This window comes from Scleropages formosus, chromosome 11, assembly GCF_900964775.1.
Source record: "Scleropages formosus chromosome 11, fSclFor1.1, whole genome shotgun sequence".
Taxonomy (NCBI): domain Eukaryota; kingdom Metazoa; phylum Chordata; class Actinopteri; order Osteoglossiformes; family Osteoglossidae; genus Scleropages; species Scleropages formosus.
Window position 1 is genome coordinate 25,155,005 of NC_041816.1, and position 27,389 is coordinate 25,182,393.

General features: G+C 45.3%; 1 protein-coding gene across 1 annotated transcript; it reads left to right on the plus strand.

Moving 5' to 3' along the window:
* Window positions 1-11,700: 11,700 nt before the first annotated feature.
* slc7a10a (solute carrier family 7 member 10a) lies at window positions 11,701-27,376 on the plus strand. The gene is made up of 11 exons (XM_018763733.1): window positions 11,701-11,893; window positions 13,933-14,137; window positions 16,331-16,482; window positions 21,768-21,893; window positions 22,320-22,473; window positions 23,779-23,902; window positions 25,051-25,154; window positions 25,451-25,547; window positions 25,744-25,893; window positions 26,004-26,181; window positions 26,667-27,376. Exons 1-11 carry the CDS (start codon window positions 11,746-11,748, stop codon window positions 26,753-26,755), a joined length of 1,527 nt encoding a protein of 508 aa, XP_018619249.1. The 5' UTR covers window positions 11,701-11,745; the 3' UTR covers window positions 26,756-27,376.
* Window positions 27,377-27,389: the final 13 nt, after the last annotated feature.

The following is a 27,389-nucleotide window of genomic DNA, read 5'->3' on the forward strand; positions in this document are numbered from 1 at the left end:
TGTGCGGCGGCACACATTCCAAGCACTTTGGACGCGAGACAGTAAATTGCAGTGCAAATACTACAGCTGGTAAACCGTACAGGGGACAAAAAGCCTGATTCTTTGCGACAATAACGTGGCTTCAGCTAATTCTTAGGCAACAACCGGCCCTTCGTCACAGTCCGGCATAAAGAGCGACGGGCAGCAAGTACTTTGAAGACGTGCACAACGCTTTGTAGAGCTGCTGGGCTCGGATTGACTCCTCCCAACTGCTGTGCTTTGGTTTTATAGTCTGTATTCATCTGGCTGTCAGTAGCTGTGTAACCATAGCAACAGGTGCATGAGCCTCAGGTGTTATTTACTCCAGAACCTGCACAGAGCTCCTCGAGGCCTCTTCAGTCACAGCAATAACTGGGAGGAGTGAAACTAAACACCTTTCCATTTACGCATTTAGCCGACACTTTGGAGAAAAGTGCCAACTTACAATGTTAAGTAACCTAGAATTATTTACCCATTTATACAGCTGGGTAATTTTACTGGAGGAGTTTAGGGTAAATACTTTATTCAGGATAACGTGAGTCGAAGGTGGGATTCAAACCTAGGACCTTCCCATTTATAGACAACAGCTCGCACCACTATAGAACCAGCTGCTGAGACACTCATTACTCCACAATGCCACACACTGCACTGCAACAGCTCATTTGAATTTCTTTGAAAACCAAACTGTGAATAAAACCCAGAAGAACAAACTGAAGTATAAAAAGAGAAATAGAAGAATTGTGCATTTTTGGGAATTAAATTTCAATTATAACATATAGGTAGGGGGGTGCAGTGGGTTTGGCCGAGGCCTGCTGTGTGATGGGTCTGGGGTACCTTGCGGCGGACTGGTGTCCCATCCGGGGTGCGTCCCACCCCCCTCCCCCTCCGGCCTTGTGCCCTGTGTTGGGTTAGGCTACAGTTCACCGCAACCCTGCTTGGGACGAGCGGTTGTAACTATTTTGTGTGTGTGTGTGTGTGTGTGTGTGTGTGTGTGTGTAACATATAGTGCTGCTTGACAGTACGTGAACCCTACAGAGATGGTCATTATTGTTGAATAAAATCTTCAAATAAACTTAGAAGATAAGTAAATGACTATGATTTACACCCTGATCCTACTTACCTCCTTGGTTTAATCAATACAACTTGGCCTTCACTTATTTTTACATTTTACTTTTGTTTTTTACTACTTGTGTGTTTCTACACACACACAATTTCCTCTAAAGCAACATATGGAACTGGTCATTACACACCTAATATGTCACATGAGAAACACTGATTCTCATTAAATATCAATTTTTTCATTAAACTAAGTACACAAGGGGTTTACCACACTTTTGAGCAGCACTGTATATATAACTGTCTGTATATTGTGCAAGACATTTTTTTTAATATACGACATGATGTAGGTTAAAGCCAGGAAACATTAACAAGGTATTTACATTGACCCAACACAGAATTAGACTTTAATTACGGGGTAAATAAATAAGTCTCATGTCTCGGGTGTTCCATTAATAGGATTTGGGGGGTGTGATTTTGGGCCTCAGCTGGACTGTTTGAAGTCTGTTTGGTTTCTTTGAGACATTAGAGGTTCTTAATAATGTCACGGGAGGCTTACGGAACATGCTGGACGTGCTTACGGCTTTCCTACGGGCCTGAAGGGGAGATTTGACAGAGGGAGACACCACGCCACGTTGGCGGCGGCACAGCCTACCCGCAATGCCAGGGCGGTGCAGAACTTTAACTAGGTCGAGGCTTACGTGCACCGAGACCTTTGTGTTATGTATCCCTGTCTCCAGCCACATCGGCACCACTGACCCCTGCCCCCCACCCCCATATGTCTGAGCCGTAGGGGCACGTAAGCAGGCAGCACTTTTTATATGTGATGAAAAAGCTGTCATGTGATGGAACACCTTTGGATTAGCTGGAGGATGCCGCTCTTGTCCAACGTCTCTTCTTTTGCTGGAATGGAACCTTGAAACGCGTTGGTCCTGGACACCCTGCGTATCGGTGTAAAAAATACTTCCATTTCTACATTACTTTTTTTTTTTTACCTCTGAAACAGTGTGTTAGTAAATAGTTGCCATTTCCGTCTGTGTTGTACTCCTGCATAGCCCCAGTATTTTTTTCAGTATGAAGACGCAGAGGGAGGGATGATCAAGGTCCATGAACATTAATTTAATTTAATTAATTAGCTGACACTTTTCTCCAAAGCAATTTACAACATTAAGGTCACAATTATTTATCCATTTATGTCGCTGGGTAATTTTACTGGACCAATTTAGGGTAAGTACCTTCCTCAGCAGTTCTACAGCCAGAGATGGGGATTGAACCTGCGACCTTTGGATCCAGAGGCAGTAACTTTAAAAATTCCGCTACCAGCTGTCCCGAAGCTTGGCTACATGCCATTTAGTGTACAGTACGTTTTTTAGTTTAGCTGACACTCCTCCAAAGATGTTAAGCTGTTTATACTTAGTTACCCCTTTATACAGCTGGGCAATTTTACTGGAGAAAATTCAGGGTTTGTGTCTTGGTAAAGGGTATTGTATCAGCAGGTGGGAATCGAACCTGTGATTTTTTTTTACACCTGCACTACTTGTGTGTTTCTACTACACACACGATTCCCTCTAAAGCAACATATGGAATTGGTAATTGTGTAATTACCGAAATTAAAAAGTCCCACACATTAGCTCTAATCACTATGCAATTAGCTGCCCCACTTCTACAAACACTAAAAATTAATTTTTTTAAGACTTCATGACTCATGTTCATGTCAAAAAATTATGGTGAAGCTCTAGAAATGGATGTCAGACACAGTAACTTAATACTCTACATCCGTCGTGTTGGTGTCTTTCTTCAAACTCGCTCGTCCGTCAGAATAGTCAAACTTTTCTAGGATTTTCAGGTTTAAACTCATTCTAATCTGAAATTAATCGACTGACGGCAACGAATCAACTTCACTGAGGACCGTGGGACATATTGAAAGCACCAATGAACCGATCACTTTGTTCTTACCCTGTGGACTCTTATCATTCTTTCATCTTGAGCTGTATTTACACTGACTGGTAGAGTCATGGACATTGATCGCTTTTCCATTTTACTCCAGTGTTAATTGTGGTGGGTTTGGCCAGTGCCTGCTGTGTGGCAGGTCTGGGGTTCAATCCCTGCTTGGGGTGCCCCTGAATGGACTGGCATCCCCTCCAGCCCTGCCCCCTGTGGTGCTGGGCAAGACCCTGGCCCACCGCAACCCCCCTTGGTACAAGCGGCTGCAGACATCAGTTGGCTAATTGGTGGTTCAGTGGCACTAATTTCTTCCCGAAGCGAACACTGATCGTTCTTCCCCCGCGACTCCATACTCCAAATTCTTAGAGCTGCTCTGTGTGCCGACAAGGTCTCCTGTCTGCTGTGAGCGAGCGAAAGGACAGGTGTGATTTGCATTCTTGTGTGGTGACACAGAACACCCAGGGCTGGTTCTCGTTCTCAGGATGACAAAAGAACATGCAGTACTTTCAACACGTCAAACCTATTCCGGCCGACTCGTCTTTTTGACTCCTCCCTCAAACCCGTATGAAAGGACATTCTTTCGTATCCTTGCATGGCTTCATGTATGAAACAGAAAAGCGGAACAAAATCCATGCTATACAAGACCAGCAGACCTAGTTTACTCTAGCTGGCTCCTCCACTTACAAACACAAGTGTGACCGGAAGTCTGTTCAGAACTCAGTTTGTTCATAAATACAAGAAATACAACTCCACTTTTACTGCTAAGGCGAACAATAAATGTTTAATAATAAAGGTTGTTGAGCCACAAGGCACCAGTACAACCGCTGCGCCACCATCGTACCTTTAATACTAACACCATTTCTTAGATTGATTTGCAGTAATTCATTTAGCTGATGCTTTTCTCTAAAGTGACTTACTGTATAGTGTTCACCTACTTTACAATTATTTACCCATTTTACTGGAGCACTTTAAGGTAAGTAGCTTGCTCAAGGGTACTACAGCCAGAAGTAAGACTCAGACCTGCAACATTTGGGTCCAAAGACAGTAGCTCTGACCACTATGCTAAGAGCTGCCCCTCTGGTATCATCTTCAAGTTGTTATAGAATCTAACTAGATTTATTCTCTGGTTAAAGTCTAAAAACTTGAAGTAAAGCAATGACAGAGACAAATGCCCTAAATATTTTTACTTTGTCTTTTTTTTATTTATGGGGACAGCTGCTACTGTAGTGGTTAGAGCTACTGCCTTTGCACCTGAAGGTTACAGATTTGATCCCCACCTCCAGCTATAGTAGTGTTGCGCAATATACTTCCCCTAAGTTGCTCCAGTAAAATTGTGGTGGTGACAGTGGTGTGTGATGACAGTACAGTGAGTAGTACTACTGTCTCACAGCACCTGGGTGGGGTGAAAGGATATGGTTTGATCTCTGCTCAGTCTGTGTGGAGTTTGCATGTTCTCCTCATATCTGTGTGGGTTTCCTTTGGATGCTCTGGTTTCCTCCCACACTCCAAAGACATGCAGTTCAGGTTCACCCATAGTGTGTGAGTTACAGAGTGTGTGTGTATTTACTGATGTATGGATGAGTGACCCAGTGTAAGTTACCTTGGCAAATAAGGTGTGTGGGCTGGTAACACTGCACAGAGTTCATTGGAAGTCACTTTGAAGAAATGTGTCTGCTGAATAAATAAATGCCTATATTATAATTGCCTTAAAATTCCAGCTCAGTTACAGTGCTGTTTGAAAGTGTGTGAATCCTATAGGGATGGTCATTATTTTTGTACTAAATATTAAGATATACATATAGAATGTAAATTTTGAGTCTTAAAATAAACTTGTAAAATGAATAAATGACTATGATTTACACATCTAACCCTATATGGGCTCATCAATGTAACTTGGGCTTCACTTATTTTTACGCCTGCGCTACTTGTGTGTTTCTACTACACACCTGATTTCCTCTAAAGCAACATATGGAATTGGTTATTGTATAATTACTGAAATTAAAAAGTTTGTTATCTCCACAGCCTCCAATTCACACGTGAACCTTGACCACTTCATCACCTGAACACGTGTAACATCCGTCGGCCTCTGGCCACGTCGAAACTTCTTTATTATCTACATAATCAGTAAAAAGTAAATAATACTGATGTCCCGAGTTTATCTGGAGGTTTGGTTCTATAAAAGCTGCATACAGTCATAATTGTCAGGGATCACTGGGGTCTGCAGTTGTGAACCCAGGTGCCCGGCATTGTTCGCAGCTCAAGAAGACGGACTTGTGGTGAATAACAGGAATGTGCAGATCCTGGAGCTTCAGACGAGGACTAAAGGAGGCCAGATGAGGACGAATTACAACTCAGAAAGTGAACATAGTACCTTGACAGTGTATCTAAATGGATGAAAAATACAGAAACAAGTAAAGTTGAGTAAATTAGAGTAACTAGATGGAGAAGGACTGTGCTGCTGGGAGCATAAATACTTCACTTGTGGAGCTCCAGTCAAACCCAGGTCCATCCATCCTGTTCCAAGCTGCTTACCCTGTTGAAGTTCTCAGTGGCAACAGGCCAAGAAGGTCAGACCATACTTTTGGAGAAACTGCCCCCAACTCCCCCTTGGGGGGGGCGAGCATTCCCAGCTCAGACTGCAAACATAATCCCTCAGACATATTGTGAGTCTGAACCGACCCCCCCCCTCCCGATGCGACGAGCCTGGGAGACCTCCTGTTGGGTCATCGAGTGGGATGTTCTTACTAGAAGGCCAAACCACCTTAACTGGCTCGTCTTATTCCGAAGGAGCAGGAACTTTACTCCAAGGGCCCCTGAGCCCCCCTCCTACCCCGCCCTGTGGAGGAGCCTGGTTTCAGCAATTTACACTCATCACTGAGCTGATGCTCTTCCAACAGAACTTCCAGTGTTGAGGTACCTACAGTTATTTACCCTTCTATACAACTGGGTGATTTTACTGAAGCAGTTCAGAGTAAGTACCTAGTGGTGCGGTGGTTAGAACTGCTGCCTTTGGACCCCAAAGTTGCAGGTTTAAATCCCACCTCTGGCTATAGCACCTTCAAGTAAGGTACTTACCCTAGATCCCTACAGTAAAATTACCCAGCTGTCTAAAGGGGTAAATAATTCTAAGCTGCTTTGGGGGGGGGGGGAGTTAGGTAAATGTAATTACCTTACTCTGGGGTAGTGCAGAAGTAGTTCTGGTTCAAACTCGTGACCCTCAAGTGCTACCTGTTGCCCCCTTTTGAAATCTGGTGACCATAGTGAGGATGTGGTGGTCGACTGAGCGGTAAATTGTGACCTCTGTCCCACAGCTGAGCCACTGCCTTACCACCCCAGCTCTGTGCAGCATGTGCAGTACAGGGGCAGGAGCACCAAGGCTTTGGCCTGGGATTGTGACTCCTGACCCCCCCTCCCCCTGTTGGTTGCATCACTAGGCCCTGGAGTAAACTGCTCCCGCTGGGATGCAACCAATGGACCACAGGGTCGTAACGTGACTGATGACAGCTTGTTCGCGTCCTACACGTTGGAGGAGGAAGTATTGAATGAAACGGAAGCTCGCGGACAAGCGAGAGCTTCCCAAAAAGCGGGGGGGGGGGGGGCGGGGCAGATGGAGTGACATCATCCACGTTCACGTTCGTTGACAGCACCGCGCTTGAGTTTATAGACATATTTTTTCATGTGTAGTACATATACAGCAGTGCTTGAAAGTATGTGAACCCTATAGGGATGGTCATTATTCTTATAGAAGATATTAAAATAACTGATAAAATGTAAATGTTAAATCTTAAAATAAACTTAAGTCTCACATTAAAATAACATTATAGAGTGTAAATCTTATAAAATGAATAAATCACTATGATTTACACCCCTGATTCTATTTACCTTCTTGGTTTATCCAATAAACTTGAGCTTCACTTATTTTTACACCTGCACTACTTGTTTGTTTCTGCTACACACATCATTTCCTCTAAAGTAACATATGGAACTGGTCATTACACACCTATTATGTCACATGATAAACACTGATTCTCATTAAATAACCATTTTGTGGTAAAACTAAGGGACACAAGGGGTTACCACACTTTTGAGCAGCACTGTATATATATATATATATATATATATAGTAAACCTTGAAATATTTCATTATTTGGTATAGTACTAATGCTTTTATGGTCATGAGTGGATTTATGCTCCTTTCTGAAATGTGCACTTCTGTATTAAATTTAAACAGGATTAAAGCTTCACTCATTATCTCCTTGGTTTTAATTAGGACAGAAGAAAGAAAAAATTGAGGAAAAAATAAGTTCATTTTAAAATTGTTATTATTATTTTTCAACATACCACATTTGGCTTCATCATATTGCACATCTGGGGTCTATGAGAGTCCGCAGAAATTAATAAATCAAAATAATTTCCCACAGAAGACTTGTGATGCATCGTCAAGTCGAAGTCCTATTTATCAGCAGATCTCATAAGAGTGGGAAAAGTGTTAAAACTGATAGGAAAATGCTGTTTATGTTTTTGAGCTGTCAAAGGGGGGTCTGTGTTGTTCAGGACCCCCAACAGAAGACAAGGGTTCAACTGCTGGGAACGTGTTTGCTTTGTGCGCTATGATTTCCAACCACGAGAGGGCGCGCGTGTCCTGGCGCTGCTGCACCTGCACAGGTGCGTCTCTCTCAGCTCCCATTGGAGCGCTCACTTACTCTGCATTTACCCTCACACGAGGCAGCTTTACCCTTTCCTCACCTACCTTCCTAATGCAGACAGAAAAAAAAAAAACTCATCTGTTCAAGGGAATTTACTCACTGTTTCAACACAAGTACTTTGCCATAATAATTTTTACATTATTTTTAGATGACGTTTCAAATTGATTCGACCCAAACAAAAGGTACTACTTCTCATCGTGCATCAAAAAGTAAAATTACACCATTGATAGGTCCGAGGCCATTCGAGGAAAGAAGTCGCTCCAGCTGTCGGCGGAAGCTGTTGGAACTGAGAATTAATATTCTGCAAAAAATCTCTGCAGAGCAGATCTGCACACGGTGTCTGGAAAAGCGCAGGAGTCTGGGATGCGTCTCAAAGAGCTCTGAAGGGCCCGGAATGTAGAACAACTGGCGTTTATTTCTCCCGCACTCACTCCTCCAGGAAGGAGTGGGGTGATAAATATCCCCGAGAGCAAACCCTCCCCAAGAGGAAGCCCACAAGCCTCATTGCTTCTCCACTGTTGCTATGCAGCCGCAGCCTCCACGCAAAGAACTTTGGAGCTCCCATCAACAAATTATTTTCTCTGCTGGAACATGGTATTGGTGCATGGTACAAGAGTCCTCGCGAGGAACCCCAACCCAGGTTTTCCTTTTTTTTCATTTTTTTTTTTTTTTTTTTCCACGGTGGGGGCGGGGAGGGGCCGTAGTGTTTGGGGTTAATGAACGGGATAAAAATGACGCCTTTTCTCCGAAGGAGCTGTCGAAGAGGGCAGCCCAGCATCACCCGGAACCCCCGAAATCCATTTCCTCGGCCCTAAAGCATCGGCGCCTCAATGAGCGGGCACTTTCTTGGCAGCCGGGGGGGCCATTCTTCCTGAATCATTGTCCCAGCTGCCTTTTATACCAGTCAGTACCAGGTCGCTTGGCTGGGCCTCATTTCTCAAGATACATCCCCCACCGGCCAAAGCTTCTCAAAGCTGAAAGTGACCCTGTCCGAAACGTGACAGCGGGCGGCGCAGGAAACAGGAAATGGCACAAGAAAGAAGTGTTTTCTCCTTTGTCGGAGGCTCGTATCTGCTCAAGGACTTCTCACAAGGCCAGCATTATTCCGGAGAACCAGGGTCGGCAGCACGGTCTCCATGCGGCACATGTGGAAAACAGGCTGCTCAAGTGCGGCAGAAAGGAGTTTTAAAATTGGGCAGGGATGCAGAACTAAAATTTCCAGTTATGCTATCATTTCCCGTAACCGTTCTCCACTTTTTTCGGGAATCCGATTTATTTGGCCAAGTATGCATAGACATGCAAGGAATTTATGTAATGAATTAAAATTGCAGCAAATTAGCTGTGGGGGATCAGGAAACATGTCCACTGGCTTTTTCCGTCTGCGGGACGAGCAGGTGCCCCTCCCAGTGTTTCGGTGCCCCGTCTATCTCAAAGTTTCTTCTTGTCCTGAGCAGGGTCACGGTGATCCAGAGCCTATCCCAGAAGCACTGGGCGCAACACTCATTGGGGGGTAGGTACATCCTGGACAGGACACGGGTAGCCACACAGATGGACACACACACACACACACACACACACACACACACACACACAGAGTCACCCATTCATACACTAAGGGCAATGTAAAGTCACCTGTCTAAACTGCATGTCCTTGGGCTGTGGGAAGAAACCAGAGCACCCAGAGAAAACCAGCAGACATGGGGAGAAGATGCCATCTCCACACAGACTGAGTGGAGACTGAACCCTGTTCTTTCCCACCACCTCGGTACTGAGCCACTCTGCCACCCTGCTGGGGTTCATATCTTTTATTCACCTCATTGTCTCTTTATTTGTATCCTTGGAAATCACTGATTTTTTTCTGCAAGAATAAATTGTCAGAACCAGTGATCTGACAGTTTATGTTTTTTCTCTAATCACTTTTTTCAAGATAAATTCAATTTTAAAGTTAAATTAAATTTTCTTTTAAACTTTAGTAATCTAATTTAGGATTTTTTTCCCACGTTCCACTGACCACATCTATGGCTGGGTTTGCACCTGTAAGGTGTCTCCACTGCGTTGTGCATTTTATCAGGGTGGCACGGTGGCACAGCAAGTAGCACTGCTGTCTCACAGCGCCTGGGTGATGCGAGAGGAAATGGATTTGATCCCTGCTCAGTCTGTATTGAGCTTACATGTTGTCCGGGTGCTCTGGTTTCCTCCCACAGTCCAAAGACATGCTGAGCTCCTTGAAGCAATGAACAAGTAGGAGAAGAGTTCCACTCTCTGCAGCCACATCACCTTTTTCGTTCTTTTGAATTGCAGGTGTCTGTTTCGGTTTCTCGGCCTTTTGATTTCATGTTCACCAATTTTTTTGTTTCCATGACACCCTGACATACAACTACTTGGGTTATGAGAATTCATCTTTGCGAGAAATTTTGTTTAAAAGCCCTGCTTGGGCCCACAAGGATTTTTGTCCGTATTTACGAGGGCCAAATATGGATTTTGTGCAGCTCCGCACAGGTGATGAGACCCCTAGACTACGGCCACCGTAAAGTCTATGTCTCGGTTACAGCTCAGTTCATGCTGTGCTAAATTCTCAAAATCCATCAGTGATCGTTTGCTACTTTCACCTGCTGTAATCTCTGTAATACGGGGCCCTGTTCGAAAAAATAATGCCAACTTGATTGATGAGGATGAATGCATTAGATTGGTGAGTATTAATTCACACACACACTTTCAGAACTGCTTGTCCCATACGGGGTCGCGGGGAACCGGAGCCAAACCCGGCAACACAGGGCGTAAAGCCAGAGGGGGAGGGGACACACCCAGGACGGGACGCCAGTCCCTCGCAAGGCACCCCAAGCGGGATTTGAAGCCCAGACCCACCGGAGAGCAGGACCCACTGTGCCACTGCGCCACCCGTATTAATTCATTAACTGGCAAATATTTATTCATTTAAATGTTGAGTATGAATTTGTGCGATAGGTATGAATTCATGCCATTTGTGAGTATGAATTAATTTCATTGGTGGGAGGGCCATCCCCCTCCAGCTTTGCACCCAATGCATCTGGGATGGATGGATGGATGAATTTATTGATAGATGGATGGTAGGTGGATGGATGGATGGACTATCTTCATATGGCCGGCTTTGCAGTCCACCATCAAGACCACCAAGGTGGTAAACATTGAAACACAAACTGCAATATATGTAACATAAACACACTATTTACAAAGTTTATTTGACATTTTGTGTTCACACATTGCTTGCTTCCCTAGTCATCATTTTACATGAGGACATTATTACCACCTTAGCGTCACCTGTCTGCAAAATCTCCACCAGCGCGCAGGAAAAGGCGATAAAACAGTTGAATTAAGTGGAAATGTGTCCTTTGCCAATCTTGCCTTGTTCAATTAAAACGGTCTTATTTGGATTTTCTCTGGAAGCCTTGGCACAGTCCATGACCCCCCCCCCCCCCCCACGCGTCTGAAGGGTAAAACGGGAAAGTTATTAAAAAACCAATAATTAACATCCATCATTTCGCTAGTTTTTGGGATAAATTCGGGTTTGAAACTCTTCAGACGATTAAGAAAATGTGGCATTTTGTAGAGTAACTGCGACTTCGAGCTTCAACGACGGAGAACTGTTTTCTTTCAGGAAAGAAGAAGGTCCGTTTCACCTGTTCTTTACTCCGCTCGCGCGGGTACCTGTGTGTGTGAACTCCCCGTAAAATTAAAGACGGTTGAAGTACAGTATGTATCAATTATTGTCACAAATTTCACTGCAGCTGCGTCGGTATCGAATCCTTAAATATTGATCAGCAACATCCAGCAGGAGCTGAAGATCCAGACCAGTCGAAGTTCCGGCAACCAAAACGCGCGCACAGGTGCGACGATCCGCCGGTCCGCTGCGGTGAAGGATCCCGCGCGCCCCTGTACCCCCAGCAGCGCGCCGCGCGCATGCGCGTTCCCCCAAACGCGCATCAGTGCGTTTATAGGAGCCGGAGAGACGCGTTTCGGGAAGCTTTTTCCAGCGGTCACCGGCATGGATGGGTCTGTGTGGAACAGGAGCAACTCGGCTAAGCCGCTCCCTGGAGCCCGGGACAAGATGAAAGAGAATTACAAGAAGGTTCCGGAAAGAGTGACACTCAAAAAAGAGATTGGACTGCTGAGCGCGTGCGCTATTATTATAGGTGAGACTTTTTAACTAATCTCACACTCATCTGCAGTGGAGGAAGAAGAGGATTAAAAAAAAACACACACACACACACACCATCATCATCAGCCCCTTTCGAAATGTGACTGAATCAGTTTTAAATAGGCGATGCCCTTCTTCTATCTCAAGTACAATTATTATTAACGTCGCGGCTTAGGATTCAAGTGCACGCGCTGGTAATGATTGTTCGTAAGCGGAGCTGTTCGCGTCATGGAAACTTGTTGAGTTATTTAATTTCGATGCCGGCTGTTGTGTTTTTGTCCCGCAGTTGTGGTGTTATAAATGTTACAAAATAGCTGTATTAGGGCAAAGCGGAGCGCGAATGGCGCATCTTCGGGACGGGGGAACGAGCGGGACTTTTCTCCCCACTGTCCTTACCTAAGGACCCTTGAGCCTGCCTTTCTAAACTCATTTCTTTCTTGGTCAGACTGTAATTCAAGTCACTTAGATGTGTAACGTGCTGAGGATGAATGCTTTTTGGTTCTTAAGTTTAAACCTGTCAAAGTGTGTTAGGTGACCAGAGCAACCAAATCACGGCTTCTGAGTCCACTAATGATCCACCACTGACTTCTGATTCTCCACATACTTTCCACCTGCGACGCGTCTCCAGGCTTTACTGTGCATCCGACTGCTGTGATACTGATGTCTTCATCAAGCCTGAACGTTTGTGGACCTGAGGTTCTACACGGACAGCTTGTAGATGGTGTAGCAATATCCTGATGCTGTGCACAGATGTTACGAGCTGTTGGAAGACAGTGGCTCTTATTGTCAGTCTGGCAGGAAGAAGAAGATGATAATATTAAAAAATACATTCTGAAATGGTGTCTCGAATTCAAATACATTTGGAATTTTGCAAAAATGAACATTTGAGAGAGGAGTATTACACATCCACCTGCTTCCAACCACAATAAAAAAAACTATAAAATGGGTTAAATTGATTCAGTAGCACTATTTTGGCTCCTGAGGATGAGGAATGTGTTAAGGGGGTGCTTCACACTTGAATGGGCTGGACGGGGATTACGGTTCAGGAGGGTTTGTCATTCCTCAGAATGTACCGTCTTTACCGTGGTCTTTCAGGTGCTGAGGGGTGTAAAACGTGACCAGTGAGAAAGAATGAAAAACGATGTGAACTCAGCTTTACTGTAAAGTGTCCAGCTCTGGAAGCGTTATGTGAATAAACAGCAAAGGTTGTTTTTTTTTTTTTTTCTGAGGGTGGCGTAGCGGTGCTGCTGACTCACAACCTCTCGGTGGAGTTTGAGGACGTGGGTTCGATCCCCACCCAGTCTGTGTAGAGTTTGTATGTTCTCCATATATCTGCTTAGCTTTCCTCTGTGTGCTCTGGTTTCTTCCCACAGTCCGAAGGCGTGAAGTTCAGCTGGATCGGTGATGCAAAATTACCCTTTGTGTGTGTGTTTAACTACCCTGTGATGGACTGGCGTCCCGTCCAGGGTGTACCTCCATCAGCCTTGCGCCAAGTACTTCCGGGAAAAGCGGTTCTTGAAAATGGGAGAATAGATTTTCTCTGGACCTCAAAACAATGGAAAAAAACCCAAAGTAAAAACTTTACTTCCCAAGAGCTGCGCTGAGAGCAAAATGTGAAATAAATTTTCCTCTTTCATTATTACACTCTTTGGAATCAATAGGCAGGGAAAAGTGCAACGCGACAAAGTTTCACACACTAGGACTTTATTTTTCGACTTATTATCTTCCTTCCGGGTTTAACCCGGGACTTTGCTCTTCCCTCCCTCCAGTTTACAGCCAAGGGGCTCTGGGAGGTTTTTGCTTTAACAGCTGCTCAGCAATGAGCTGGAGATGTTGACAACAATGAGCACCAGGCCAACGGAGGTAAAATGCAGCGTAGTTTGCTTTACCCATGGCTGGAATGGACGCTCGACCTTGGCTGTTGAGCCAACGGTTTGATTCTCACCTCTGACGCTCGGCCAAGTAGAACATGACGGTTCGGAAACGTCCTCGTTTTCTCTGTGCGGTTCATTCTTCTCTTTTTCGACTCCACAGGCAACATTATCGGCTCCGGAATCTTCATCTCGCCCAAGGGGGTCCTGGAGCACTCGGGCTCGGTGGGGCTGGCGCTCATAGTGTGGGTGCTGGGCGGCGGCGTCTCGGCCCTGGGCTCCCTCTGCTACGCTGAGCTGGGGGTCACCATTCCCAAGTCCGGCGGCGACTACTCCTACGTGACGGAGATATTTGGAGGCCTGACGGGGTACGTGCCTCATGTGTCGAGCCAAACGTTCACTTCCTCGGTGGAGGAGTTCAAGAGCCCAAGATCTCCCAATATACCGCAGTATTAACTTATACCAGGACTCCATGGTGGAAAAAAGCAGGCGTGGTAACAGTTCCCAGTATGGGTGGTGTACTGCGGAAAGAGTCCCTGATTGCCCTATGAAATATAATACAAAGTACATTTCAGGTTGTGCAGTTATAAACTTATGAGACAGCAGGTGGCGTGGTGGTTAGAGCTGCTGCCTTAAGAGCGCAGGTTCAAATCCCACCTCCTGCTATAGTACCCTTAAGTAAGGTACTTACCCTGAATTGCGACTGGTACCAAACCACACTGCTTCAGGTTTGAGCAGCACTGAGAAATACACTCGAATCCAAATAAATATCCAGTAGTCTAATTGTGATGATAATCAATAATATGGTAATATTATAACTTATGACAATAATACAGTATTATTAGAAGTAATATGGTATTGTTGCATATGGTTGTGTGTAGAAAAATAAATAAATACCAAACATATCAGAGCCTTTGGACTGAGTGATCGTACGAAAATGAACATTTTAATAAAGTATTTCTATCTCTTTCCTACATGCTGCTTAAGGGAGGCATATTTGTGTAAGTCGGTGGGGAATGGAGGTGGGCTGTGATTTGTGTCTCTGATGGCCGACAAAGATACGGAAGGAGCTCTGATTAAGCTCGGAAGGTGTCTGAGAAATGACTTATGATGAAGCAATAAGCGGGCAATAAATGATGGGTGTGTAGTTATGAGCTGATGATCATCATTATACAGGTGGTCTCTGACTTACGTTGGTTCGACTTTACCATGATGAGCTGACGATAGATATTCAGTAAAAACCATATTTTTGAATTTAGATTTTTTTTTCCTGGGTAAGCGTTATGCAGAGTTATACTCTCTCGGGATGCTGGGGAGCGGCAGCGATCCACATCTCCCAGTCTGTCACGCAGAAGTGTGTATTAGGTGTATTAAACGCAGTTACGACTTACGATATTTTCGACTTCCGATGGGTTTTCGCGGAACGTAACCCCATCGTAAGCTAAGGACCACCTGTAATATAATAGATGATGCGGATTTTTATTAAATGAAACATGGATTGTGCAGTTGTCTGAAATGCAGTTTTCCCTTTCATTATGCCATAATCGTACCCCGGGAAGCTGAGCTGAAATAGGAAGTTTACCTTATATAAAACAATGTAACACATTTTTTTTCAAAGTTCTTAGGTATGTCGATTATGTTTAAAGTTTACTGATTACAAAAATACAAGTTCTTGTAGGGTGTCGCTTTTAGTTGAGTGCTTTACAGCTGTTGGAGCATTCCAGAAAGTGCTAGAACATCCTAGAAAGGATCAGATCCTAAAAGGTACTGGAATTTGGTGGTTGGAACCCGATGCCAAAATTCGCCAAAATTCACCAAAATTAGCTAATTTCAAGAGTATGGAATATTGTTTAACAACTGACATACAGCACAAAGTATGTCATAGACTAACATTTTTAATATATTTTTATGTATGTAATACCATGGTGACGCAGTGGGTTGGACCGGGTCCTGCTCTCTAGTAGGTCTGGGGTTCGAGTCCCGCTTGGGGTGCCTTGTGACGGACTGGTGTCCTGTCCTGGGTGTGTTCCCTCCAGCCTTACGCCCTGTGTTGCCGGGTTAGGCTCTGGTTCCCCGCAACCCCGTATGGGACAAGTGGTTTGGAAAATGTGTGTGTGTCTGTAATATTTATTCTATAATTTACTAAATATGATTTATATATTATCTGTATTACATATAACTGATGTGTATATAATTAAATAAATATATGATATATTTAACACTGAATCACAATAAATCTAAATTTATAAGGATACATAGAAAGTAAAAATTTAATAATAATTTAAACATAATCTATCAACCGGATGCAAAAAAAAAAAAAAAAACAGACATAAGAACATTTTTGTCACATTGTGTTACTGTTCCAGAGAGGACACACATACACATGGCGAGATACTTAGCAAACACAACACTTTGTGGAGACGGAGAAGGAGGCTCAGTGGCTCTCGTTCTTTCGGATCGGAACACGGAAACCGCAGTCGGCACTGATTACGAGGGTCAGATTAAATGTACGTGGTGAAAAGGGTAAGTGATGATCTCTGGCTCGTTTGGTTCCTTCTCAGGTTCCTCCTTCTGTGGAGCGCAGTGCTCATCATGTATCCCACCACACTGGCTGTCATCGCTCTCACCTTCTCCAACTACGTCCTGCAGCCGGCCTTCCCGTACTGCGCGCCGTCATACGTGGCCACCCGCATCCTCTCCACCGCCTGCATCCGTGAGTGCCCTCGGCTTCCGGGCCGCCGCCCGCAGCTCTTCAGTAAATGCGCTTCACGCGTTTCTCCAAAGCAGCTTACAACGTTAAGGTACTTGCAATGATTTAGCTGTTTATACAGCTGAGTAAATTTACAGGAGCTATTTTGGACAAGTTCAAGTGCTCAAAGGTATTACAGCTAGAGGTGGGATTCAAACCTACAACCTTTTGGGTCCAAAGGAAGCAGCGCTAACCACGATGCTATCAGCTGCATCTGCAGTATAAATACAACTACAGTCCTGGTAATAAATGCAAATAAATCAAGGAAACATGAGCTTTTGATGTCTGCCGTACCGAGAACATTTTTACATTCAATTGGTCATTTACATTTATTTATTTACCGGATACTTTTCTCCTTGGTGACTTCCAACAAACTCTATGTAGTGTTATCAGCCCACACACCTTACTCACCGTGGTGACTTACATTGCTAGATACGCTACTTACACTGGGTCACTCATCTGTGCATCAGTGGAACACACGCACACTCTCTCTCTGTCACTCACACACTACGGGTGAACCTGAACAGCATGTCTTTGGAGTGTGGGAGGAAACCAGAGCACCTGGCGGAAACCCACGCAGACACAGGGAGAACATGCAAACTCCACTCATTATGAATTAAATACAAGTCATATAAAGTGTAAAAAAATGAAAGGCATAGTATGCTGAGGATTTATGCTGAGTTCTATGTATTTGGACCCAGAAACTACCATATTTCGGATAGCGAAAACAATGGCGGCAGTTCCTGAGGTCGTGAACCCCCCGCTTACTTTGCGTCGCGAATTTCGATCCGAGGGCGTCGTGCCTGCTCGGGACGCGCAGGGCAGGCAGCGGAGGTTCACCGCCAGCTGGATGCTGCAAGAGAAGGAGGGGCACAGTTTACTGGAGGTGACTGACCAGCTGACCCCTGTGTGATATGCGTGGGGGTGGGAGGCATGTTTCAGCTGGGTGCTGCTTGTTTGAACTGGACAGGACTTGGCACTGTGTGTCCTTTATGACTGCTTGGATGGCACAAGTTTAGCGGGTGAGAAACATCAGCCGTATTTATAGCGGCGGTATTTGTAACCGTCGCGTCCCAGTCTCCCCCGCCCCACCCGTCAACTGGCCTCTTGACTCCGTGCCACCCAACCAGCCTGGAATCCGTTGTGCGTCGGCAGTGACTGGGGAGTGAGGTGCAGACACCGAGGGGGGGGGGGTTCCCGTCCAGCCTGCCCACATCGCGGAAGACACCACCATTGTTACCGATTATCGTTGCGGTACGACCCAGTCGCTGCCGAATTGACCTGTCCGCAGTTCCGGTGGGCCGCCCGCTCGCTGTTTTACGCTGCTCCCCGTATAGCGCTGTATGAAACGGAACGTTTACACCGATACCGACCGCTCGAATGGAAGCTGAATGACGATGGGAATGGAAAATTAATATCGTAATTTAATCGGTACCGGAGACTCTGGAATAAATGAAAAGAACTGCAGCAACTCAAGTCCGAGCGTTCGGAATCGGCCACTTGGCACCGCTGCCCCCGTTATCTCCGCAGGTGCGCTCCCCCGCTGAATGTACAGCATGAAGGTCACAACCACATCCTCCCCCCCCCGCCCCCCTCCAGCCAGACGGGTTACAAGCACAGCATGTTCCCGCATCCCAGAGGTTTAGAGCCTGACCCGTAAACACAGCATTTATTTTTGTAGTCCCATCTGCAAGTCTGAGAACGCTTTCATTTCACATTGTCTTTTTTTTTTTTTTTTTTTTTTTTTTTTTAAAGTGGATCCAGTTTATGAGTTGGTTTTAAATTTAATTTAGTTTTGTTTTTAATGAACATTTTTTTTTTTTTTTAATTGATTAGTAACCGGGAGGGTGCGGTGGCGCAGTGGGTTTGGCTGGGTCTTGCTCTTTGGTGGGTCTGGGGTTTGAGTCCCGCTTTGGCTTGCTTTGGACTGACGTCCTGTCCTGGTTGTGTCCCCTCCCCCGCCAGCCTTATGCCCTGTTGCCGGGTTAGGCTCCGGTTTGCCACGACACCACTTAGGACAGGCAGTTTCAGCCTGCGAGTGAGTGAGTGATCATAACAGCACATGGAGTTAAAAACATTGTACTGAGAGACTCCAAACAGAGACACCTGATAGTCCGCTGAAGGTTACAGTGTTTCGTCTGGTTGGTCAAACAGCACCGCCTGCATTTCAAAAGGGTGGCCAGAAATTCGAGAATTCGTTTGAATTATGCAGTTCAGATGTTAGCTTCTCTTCCGAAAGTGAGCGAGACCCTTGAGTCCAGCACATATTTGTAGAAGGTTCTTGGTGTGGACCACACCGATACTACATCTTGCAATGTACCTGGATTCATCACTACTGATGCGGTTGGTTGGGTCCTTCACCATGAGACAGCCCTCACCCAGGGGACCCGACCAGGTTCACCAGGACCAGGTCGTGCTGCCTTGAGCCTATGGCTCACCTCTCCTGATCTACAGACGTGTACGTGCTTCCTCTGTGAAAAACCTCTCCATCCTCTGACTGTGGCACCAACACACTATAGTCCCTGTACAGTGATTTTTACATCGATGGGTCTATACCTCTCTCTCCAGCCTTTTGAACAGCACTGCCCAACCACTTCCTCCTACTTGATCTTCTTCTTCTCACTGACCGCCACCATGCATTCTTCCCATTCTTCCCCTCAGCTCCACCAAGATGACTTTTCTAGAAGCTTCAGACATCAGGACAATGTCTGGTCTTAGACGTCTCTGTGATGGCGGTCGCAAACCCGTGTTGCCTTCCCAGGTCATCCATCCAATGCCAGTGTCAAACCACAACCGGGAGCAATGAACGGGCATTCGGTGCCGATTAACCTTCTTCTCCTTTCCTCACAACTGCCTTGGTGACCAGGAGGTCCTACCGTGTGCTGTCCCCATGTTGAGAGACTTTGAGCACCTGGTTATGATGCCAGTGATAGCAGCCCTGGCTTAGCGCTCTTGTACAGCTGCTGAAGATGTGCTCCAATGTCCCTCGGAATGATGGCGGTGAAGAGGTCAGATGGACCTGGGTCATGAACTTCATATACTGAGCCTCTGTTCTCTGAAGCTCTTCCCAAGAGACACTAAGCTCCAGCACTTGTTCCCATGCTCTACTGCTGCTGCAATCCCTACCAGACAGCAGTGCAATGTTCTGGAATGTCCAGTGCAATGTGCTGTACCTAGACATTATCTTAAGGTCTGTAGTATCTGCTGAGCAATAACTTACCTTCCGCACTAATTGGAGAGATGATTCTACACTGATCCATCCTGTTAGTTCTCCTCTTTCAAGACCCACACCCTCTAAAGGTACTTCCACTGTCGTGCACTGCTACATCTTCTCTTGATGATCTTAAGGATCCTCCAAAGCCTACGCAAGAACGCTGGGCGATGCCTTCAAGCTTTTGGTGGTACCCCACAGTTGCTTAGGCTGAGCTCGCTCTTGCCTCCCTTGCCGCCTCTTGAATCGCCTTACAGTCACGGGGTGTATGGGATGTAGTCTTCATGATCAGCATTCAGTAAGAGTTTGGGGAGACTTTGTATTTTTGTCTTAATCGGTTGAAATTGTTTTTAATATGGGGTCAAAGTTTATGAAAGCTTTTCTTTTTAAAAACTGGAGTAATTTGCAGTAAGTGGCTTTCTTAAATGTACTGTAACTGGAAGGCAGACTCAAACCGGTGACTTTTGGGTCCAAAGGCAGCAGCCCTACCCGTGACTATGGTAGTGGACTATGGGAGGAAACTCATGCAAAATTCACACAGCCTGAGCCAGATTCAAACCTGCATCTAAAGAACCCAGCTGCTGCGAGACATTTGTGCCACCCATCGTGCCACCCATCGTGCCACCATGCTGTCTACTTAATGATATGTTAAAGTTTTGCAAAATTCTTTTAATTAAAGCTATTGCAACATTTTTAATTAATAAAAATATATTGCATTTTGGGTGGGTTTGGCCAAGGCTTGCTGTGTGGCGGGTCTGGGGTTCGAGTCCTGCTTGGGGTACCTTGTGGCAGACTGGCATCCTGTCCGGGCTGCACATATCCATATAAAATCTTTCTTTTAATTAAAAATCACGCATGTTTGTAGTACAAAACATGGGCCTGTACCTCAAAAGCTTCCCCACCATCTATGTCTACACTGGAAATAGAAGAGCAGTGAATTATATCTTGTTGTATTTCTTCTAATTTAAAATTTAAATTAATACATAAATTAGTTAAATAGTTTGTTATAATTGCTTGTTGCCTTCTTGGCGTCAAGACCCCCCACAGAGCACACAGCCTGTATCCACAGGGTGTCTATGTGAGATGTTTGTGGAAATGTAATTCATGAAGGGTCTAGTGTGTTTAAAGTCATTTTATAATTGTATAAATTATTTTATAATAAAGGGACAGCTGGTAGCTTACCGGTTAGAGCCGCTGCCTTTTGACTCAATTTGATTGCAGGTTTGAATCCCACCTCTAGCTGTCGTGCCTTTGAGCAAGGTACTTACTCTAAATTGTTCCAGTAAAATTACCCAGCTATATAAATCGGTAAATTGTTGTAAGTCCCTTTGGAGAAAAGCATCAGCTGAATGAATAAATACTGATTTCAGAAAGTGAGTTTTGGGTAAGCACCTTGCTCAAGGGTACTACAGTGGGAGTTGGGATTTGAACATTTGGATCCAAAGACAGCAGTTTTAACACTCTGTCACCAGGTGACCCGTTTCATCTCTTGAAGAGCTTTAGACAAGTTCTTGAGAGAGTTCTTGCACTTAAGTCCTGATCAGAGGACCGGTGGTTTGATGGCCGTTCTTCACAAATGTCGCCGGCCAAAGCCACGAGGGACCGTGAGCTTTCGGCGCCCCACAAGACCTGATCGACGCTTCTTTATTTAGTTCCGCTACGTCGGAAGAATTTGTATGTTGACGCTGATGTCTCTCCTCCGTGTGGGGAAAGGGGTGGGAACAGTGATGGACATGGTAAACACGCAAGGGTGTGTGGTGGTGTCAAGGAGCAGTATAGAGCTATGTGTGTGTTCTGAAATTTGAAGTGGCGGTACACCGGGGTATTTTACCCTATTTCTGGAGCAGACATTTGACACTTTTCAAAGCAACTTAGTGTTAAACTATTTACAGTTATTTACCCATTTATACAGCTGGGTAACTTTACTGCATCAATTCAGGTTAAGTACCTTGCTCAAGGGTACTGCAGCAGGAGGTGGGATGCAAACCTGGGTCCTTCACAACCTCTCACCACGACCCCGTGTGTGTTTCCTCCGCAGTGCTCTTGACTTGGGTAAATTGTTCCAGCGTGCGCTGGGCCACCAGGATCCAGGACGTGTTCACAGTGGGGAAGCTGCTTGCGCTGGGGCTCATCATTGTGGTGGGACTTGTGCAGCTCTGCAAAGGTGAGGCGCCACCTGCTGCACCGTGTGGCCACTGCAGCGCCCTGATTCTTGTGCACGAAGAGGGATGGTCATTACTCTTAGACTTATAAAATCGAAATGTTACATCTTAAACTTATAAAATGAATAAATCACTGTGATTTACACCCCAGCTCTACTTACCTACTTGGTGTAACCAGTGCAACTTGGACGTCACTTATTTTTACACCTGCACTACTTGTGTGTTTCTACTGCACACATGGTTTCCTCTAAAGGGGACAACATATGGAATTGGTCATTACACACCTATTATGTCACATGACAAACACTGATTCTCATTAAATAATCATTTCATGGTAAAACTAAGGGACACAAGGGGTTACCATACTTTTGAGCAGCATCGGTGGTGGTCTGATACCCCTGATATGATGTTTCTCCTTCCTCACCCAGGACATTATGAGGCCCTACACCCACAAGCAGCTTTTGAATTCCTACGGCCGGTCTCAGTGGGACAGGTGGCCCTGGCCTTCCTGCAGGCCTCCTTCGCATTCAGTGGCTGGAACTTTCTTAACTATGTCACAGAGGAGGTGGTTGAGCCAAGACGGTGAGCTTTCCGTGTCTCTGGGCTCTTCGGTGGATAACGTGTGTGTGTGTGCGTACGTCCACGCGGCACACATCATATTGAAAACACTGGTTAATATCTGGATATCGAGTAACTCCTATGGAGTAAAGGTAGCACAGTGGTGCAGCGGGTGGTGCTGCTGCCTCACATGAGTTGTTTGTGCGTAGGTTTCTGGCTCAGTCTGTGTGGAGTTTGTATGTTCTCCCCGTGTCTGTGTGGAATTCTTTCCGGGTGCTCTGGTTTCCTCCCGCAGTCCAAGGACATGCAGTTCAGGTGAATTGGTGACAGTAAATTGCCCTTATAGTGTGAGTGACTCTGTGTGTGGCTACTCTATGATAACCTGCCATTCCGTCCAGGGTGTACCCACCCCAAGCCTTGCGATTAGAGTGATTTAGAGGGTAGGCCGTGGACCCCTGTGACCCTGAGCAGGACAAGGGGTTACTGAAAATGGAGGCATGAATAATATGGAGTAAAGGCACCTTTGGTCTTCAGACGAGCTTCAATGCTTCTTGGAATGCTATCATAGAAGTCCTCCTTTGGAAGATGTAGATTTTAGGCCATTCTTCAAGACCAAGTGCCTCCCGATTTCTGAGCTACGACACATTTTGCACACTTTATGCCGCGGACCTTCCAGTAAATAAAATTTACATCTGGCCATGGGGAAGCAGTGAAATGATGTTATATTTATTCACTTAGCTGATGCTTTTCTCCAAGGGTGACTTGCAATTATTTATCCATTGATACAGCTGGGTAATTTTCAACTTTTTGGGTCCTAAGGCAACAACTCCAATCATTTCACTACCACTACCTCTCTATTATAATCTGGGGCAACTGTTACCTGGGAGAGTTCTCAGCTTTGAACCCCAATCCTGGCGTAGTACCCTTGAGAAAGGTACTTACCCCCAGTTACCCGGCTGTATAAATGGATAAATAAGTGTAAGTAGCTTAACATTATAAGTCGCTTAGGAGAAAAGCATCGATAAATGAATATGGAAGGACTCGGTGGAGAGGGTGTTTGCACCGAGTTTTCCAACGTGGTTTCGTTCGCAGAGCAATCGTCGCACCCTGTACCACGGGCCTCTGCAGACCCAACACCAAGTTTAAGAGCTTTCTCCGTTAATCAAAGACTTTAGGCTTTACCAGGGGTTACCAGACGTTCCACACTGGATTTCAGTTCCTTTGGCTGATCCAGTGTAGATGTTTTGCTGCTTAACTGTTTCATTATTTGAGTCAGTAAGTTTCTTTTTGGAGAATTTGAAAATACTGACGTGCTGCGTGTCCCATCAGGAACGTTCCCCTCGCCATCTACATCTCCATCCCCCTGGTGACGCTCGTGTACACCCTCACTAATATTGCCTATTTCTCCTCGATGACGCCGGAAGAGCTGCTGGCCTCCAACGCGGTGGCTGTCGTGAGTATAGAACCTCTGCCTCATTTTGCACTCATGGTGATAAACCCGGTAAATTAAAGAGAAATGACCCAGACCTCTGGGTTGTCATGGGAACATTACTGGCACCTTTGGCAGAATTCACCGCTCCAGTTTTGCATTTGTTGTTTTGTAAGAAGAAAAAAGAGGGGGAGCGTGTCCATGGAAGGGTGGTGACAATGTCCTTTTAAGGCATTTTAAGAGTTTATCAACCATTATACCCCAAAAATAACTTTCTTCATGTTGCTTTTCAACAATTAAAGCAGCCCTAATGAACCTTGAGGTTTCACAGTACACCTGTATGCTTCTCAGAGTTTCCGTAGAGAAGACCATACATTGGGGGCAATAGAGGTAGGAGGAGGAAGAGGGCATGGTTCCGCAAGTTGACTGTTTAAGGTTAATTTGGGGAGGAGGTGCTGCAATAAGCTGGTTTTGTGGAGATCAAAACTGCAATATAAATGGATAGAGAAAGCAGAAACTCATTCGAGATAAAAACCCTTAATGAATTCCTCTGCTCGCTTGGTTGGTGCATAATGGTGGGAAAGCTGAATAAGACCAATTGGCGACAAAAGTATTGAATAACAAACAATGTTTTCAAGGTAGATAGATGTCTTCAGGGTGTGTGACCCCATAGTTTTATCGTGTTTTGGGTCGAGGGTACAGTTGCGTGGTGTACAGTAATGACAACAGGCAGTCAGTCCTGGGTCTGGCCAGGCAGTGTGTTTTTGTTAGTCGTCTTCCCGAAAGCAGTGAATTGGTTTTGAATATTGAAACCCCCCAAAATAACCGCAAAGATTTGGGAGATCTATAGGGTCCCCCAAGACTAGGGTGGAGAATCACTTGAGTAGAGTATTAAAGGCTGATCTGACCTTAGGAGAAAGACTTAGAAGATCTATAGTGTCCTCCAAGACTAGGGTGGAGAATCACTTGAGTAGAGGATAAGAGGTCGAATTGACCTTAAAGTATTGACTGGATACCTGTGTTCAGGCGTTGCGTACCCATACTTTGGTGTTGCAGCTAAGAATTGTATGCTATTATTCTTCTCCATATCAGTTTGAATCTGTTGCAATTGATTTGGAAACCGTAGGTCTTTTCCCATGTGATGCTGCCTATATTTCTGTACCATTCCGTAGACATTCGGGGAGAAGCTACTGGGCATGTTCTCCTCCATCATGCCCATCTCTGTGGCCTTGTCAACATTTGGAGGCATCAATGGCTACCTCTTCACCTCCTCCAGGTAGGACCACATCTGGATCTCAGCTGCAGGAAGAATGTTTTTCTTCAACATGTCTGATCTTAGTTAAGACGTTGAACAAGGTTTTTCTCAAGGTGGCTAAAGCAATTTTGAGGGCACATGAGGAACCACAGCACTGGATTCCCACACATATTAGAGGTAGCAGCTGCAGCTCCTTTGAAGTAGCTCAGAATTGCAAAGATTTACATCAGACTGGATGCCACCATACCTGCCTGACTTGGTGTATCGAGAGAAAAATGTTTCTCTTGGGTTTTGAGTGACTGTTTCACTGTTTCCAGATTGTGTTTCTCTGGGGCCAGAGAAGGGCACCTACCCAGCCTACTAGCCATGATTCATTTGAAGCACTGCACCCCCATTCCAGCCCTTATGCTTTGTGTAAGACCCTGCGTCCCCTACACATGAACATCCATGTTCGACTACCTCGTGTTGCCACCAGCAATTATGACCACACTCTGGTAGTAAGCTTGTTGGGTGTTGTTTGTGATCTCTTCGTAATGGAGAGACATTTTGGCTGTAAGAACTCTTCTGATGCTCATTAAGAGGCTCTTTAGCTATTCCCTGTCCACCACAGTGCACTGCCACCATTGTGATTCTCTGCATTGGGGAAACGCACAACCTCATCAACTACGTGTCCTTCATCAACTACCTGTCATATGGGGTCACCATTGGAGGTCTGCTCTACTACCGCTGGAAGAAGCCTAGTCTGTATCGACCCATCAAGGTGCGTGCCACGCTGGGATTGAGGCGAGGGCAGTTCCCTCCCCATATCTCATTCTGTTTGCTTCTGCTCGCTCCCTTTCTGAGTTGCCCCAGTCCACATGTTTCTCGCAGGTGAACCTCATGGTCCCTATCAGCTACCTGCTCTTCTGGGCCTTCTTGCTTGGCTTCAGCCTGTATTCAGAACCTGTGGTGTGTGGTGTCGGTTTGGTCATCATGCTCACCGGTGTGCCAGTCTACTTCTTGGGTGTGAGCTGGAAGGACAAACCAAAGTGCATCTATGACTTCATTGGTGAGTCCAACCAGCTGCACGCCGTGCACTTCTGGTGATGGACACACATAATGGTGATGATGTTATGGTCTGCTTAGTTCAGGAGTTTCCTTGAGCTCAGCATCACTGTCTCTCAGCCGTGTTTTGTTTTCCTGGCTTTTGATGGTCAGGGCAAGATGGAGAAATTTACAGTGAACAGGACCTGCCTAAATCAGAGTATTCAAACAGCTGACTATTTACTCCCTTAATGATGTGGGTTTACCTTATTACATTGTCACCCCTGCTGATGACACATTTTCTTACGTTGCATAAAAAGAAAGAAAAATACTCTTTCACTTTTCCTGAATTTTTTCATACAAACCTAAAGTTAGATATCTTTTGGAATTTCACTCAGCCGCTGTCAATCAAAAAAAGGTCTACCTGTTTGACCGAGAACGTCCAGTGGGTAGTGTGTTGTCGCACTGTTCTTGTGTCCCTGAGTCCCTTGAACGTCTGCTCTTTTTCAGCATCCATCACATACATGGGACAGAAGCTGTGCTTTGTCGTCTTCCCCCAGATCGACCCCCTCGAACAGGCCAACCCGCCCCAATCCTGAGCTCCACTTCTGGGAGAATCCTTTACACGTCTTTTCTTCTTTCTTCACTACCTGCTCTCCCCTTGTGGTCTTTTCTGGAAGGAACCGTTGAATGTTTCTCATTTTGTAATGACATGATTTTTTAAATTGTTCTAATATTTTGTAAGGGGCTTTACAGGTGGAAAAAAAATGTTTTCGGCTAAATCCGGTCATACGAGTTCTGCAAGTGCATCTTTGTATTGTTCAAGAGATGGGCAGCAACAGCTTCATGGTTCTTCCATTTCCAGTTATGTGGAACATGGCTGCACCTGAAGTCTACTCATTACCACATTGCTAAAGGGATCAAGGATGGGTATTGCTGGAGACAGGCTGTGTCTTTTCTCTCTTTCGTAAAGCAGCAGGGGATCCAGGTCGAGAGCTGGAGAAAAAATCCACTTTGCTGCACTTTGTAACATAAACCAGCTCCAGCACAACTATCTCTTTATCCATGTAAAAGAAGGTTGTCCACCACTTGGTATTATATGGTGGGAGAGCTGCTGGTGTACTGGTCAGCGCTACTACCTTTGGGTCCAAAGTTTGCAGGTCTGAATTTCACCTCTAGCTGTAGTACCCTGAAGAAAGGTACTTACCCTGAATTGCTCCAGTAAAAAAAAAA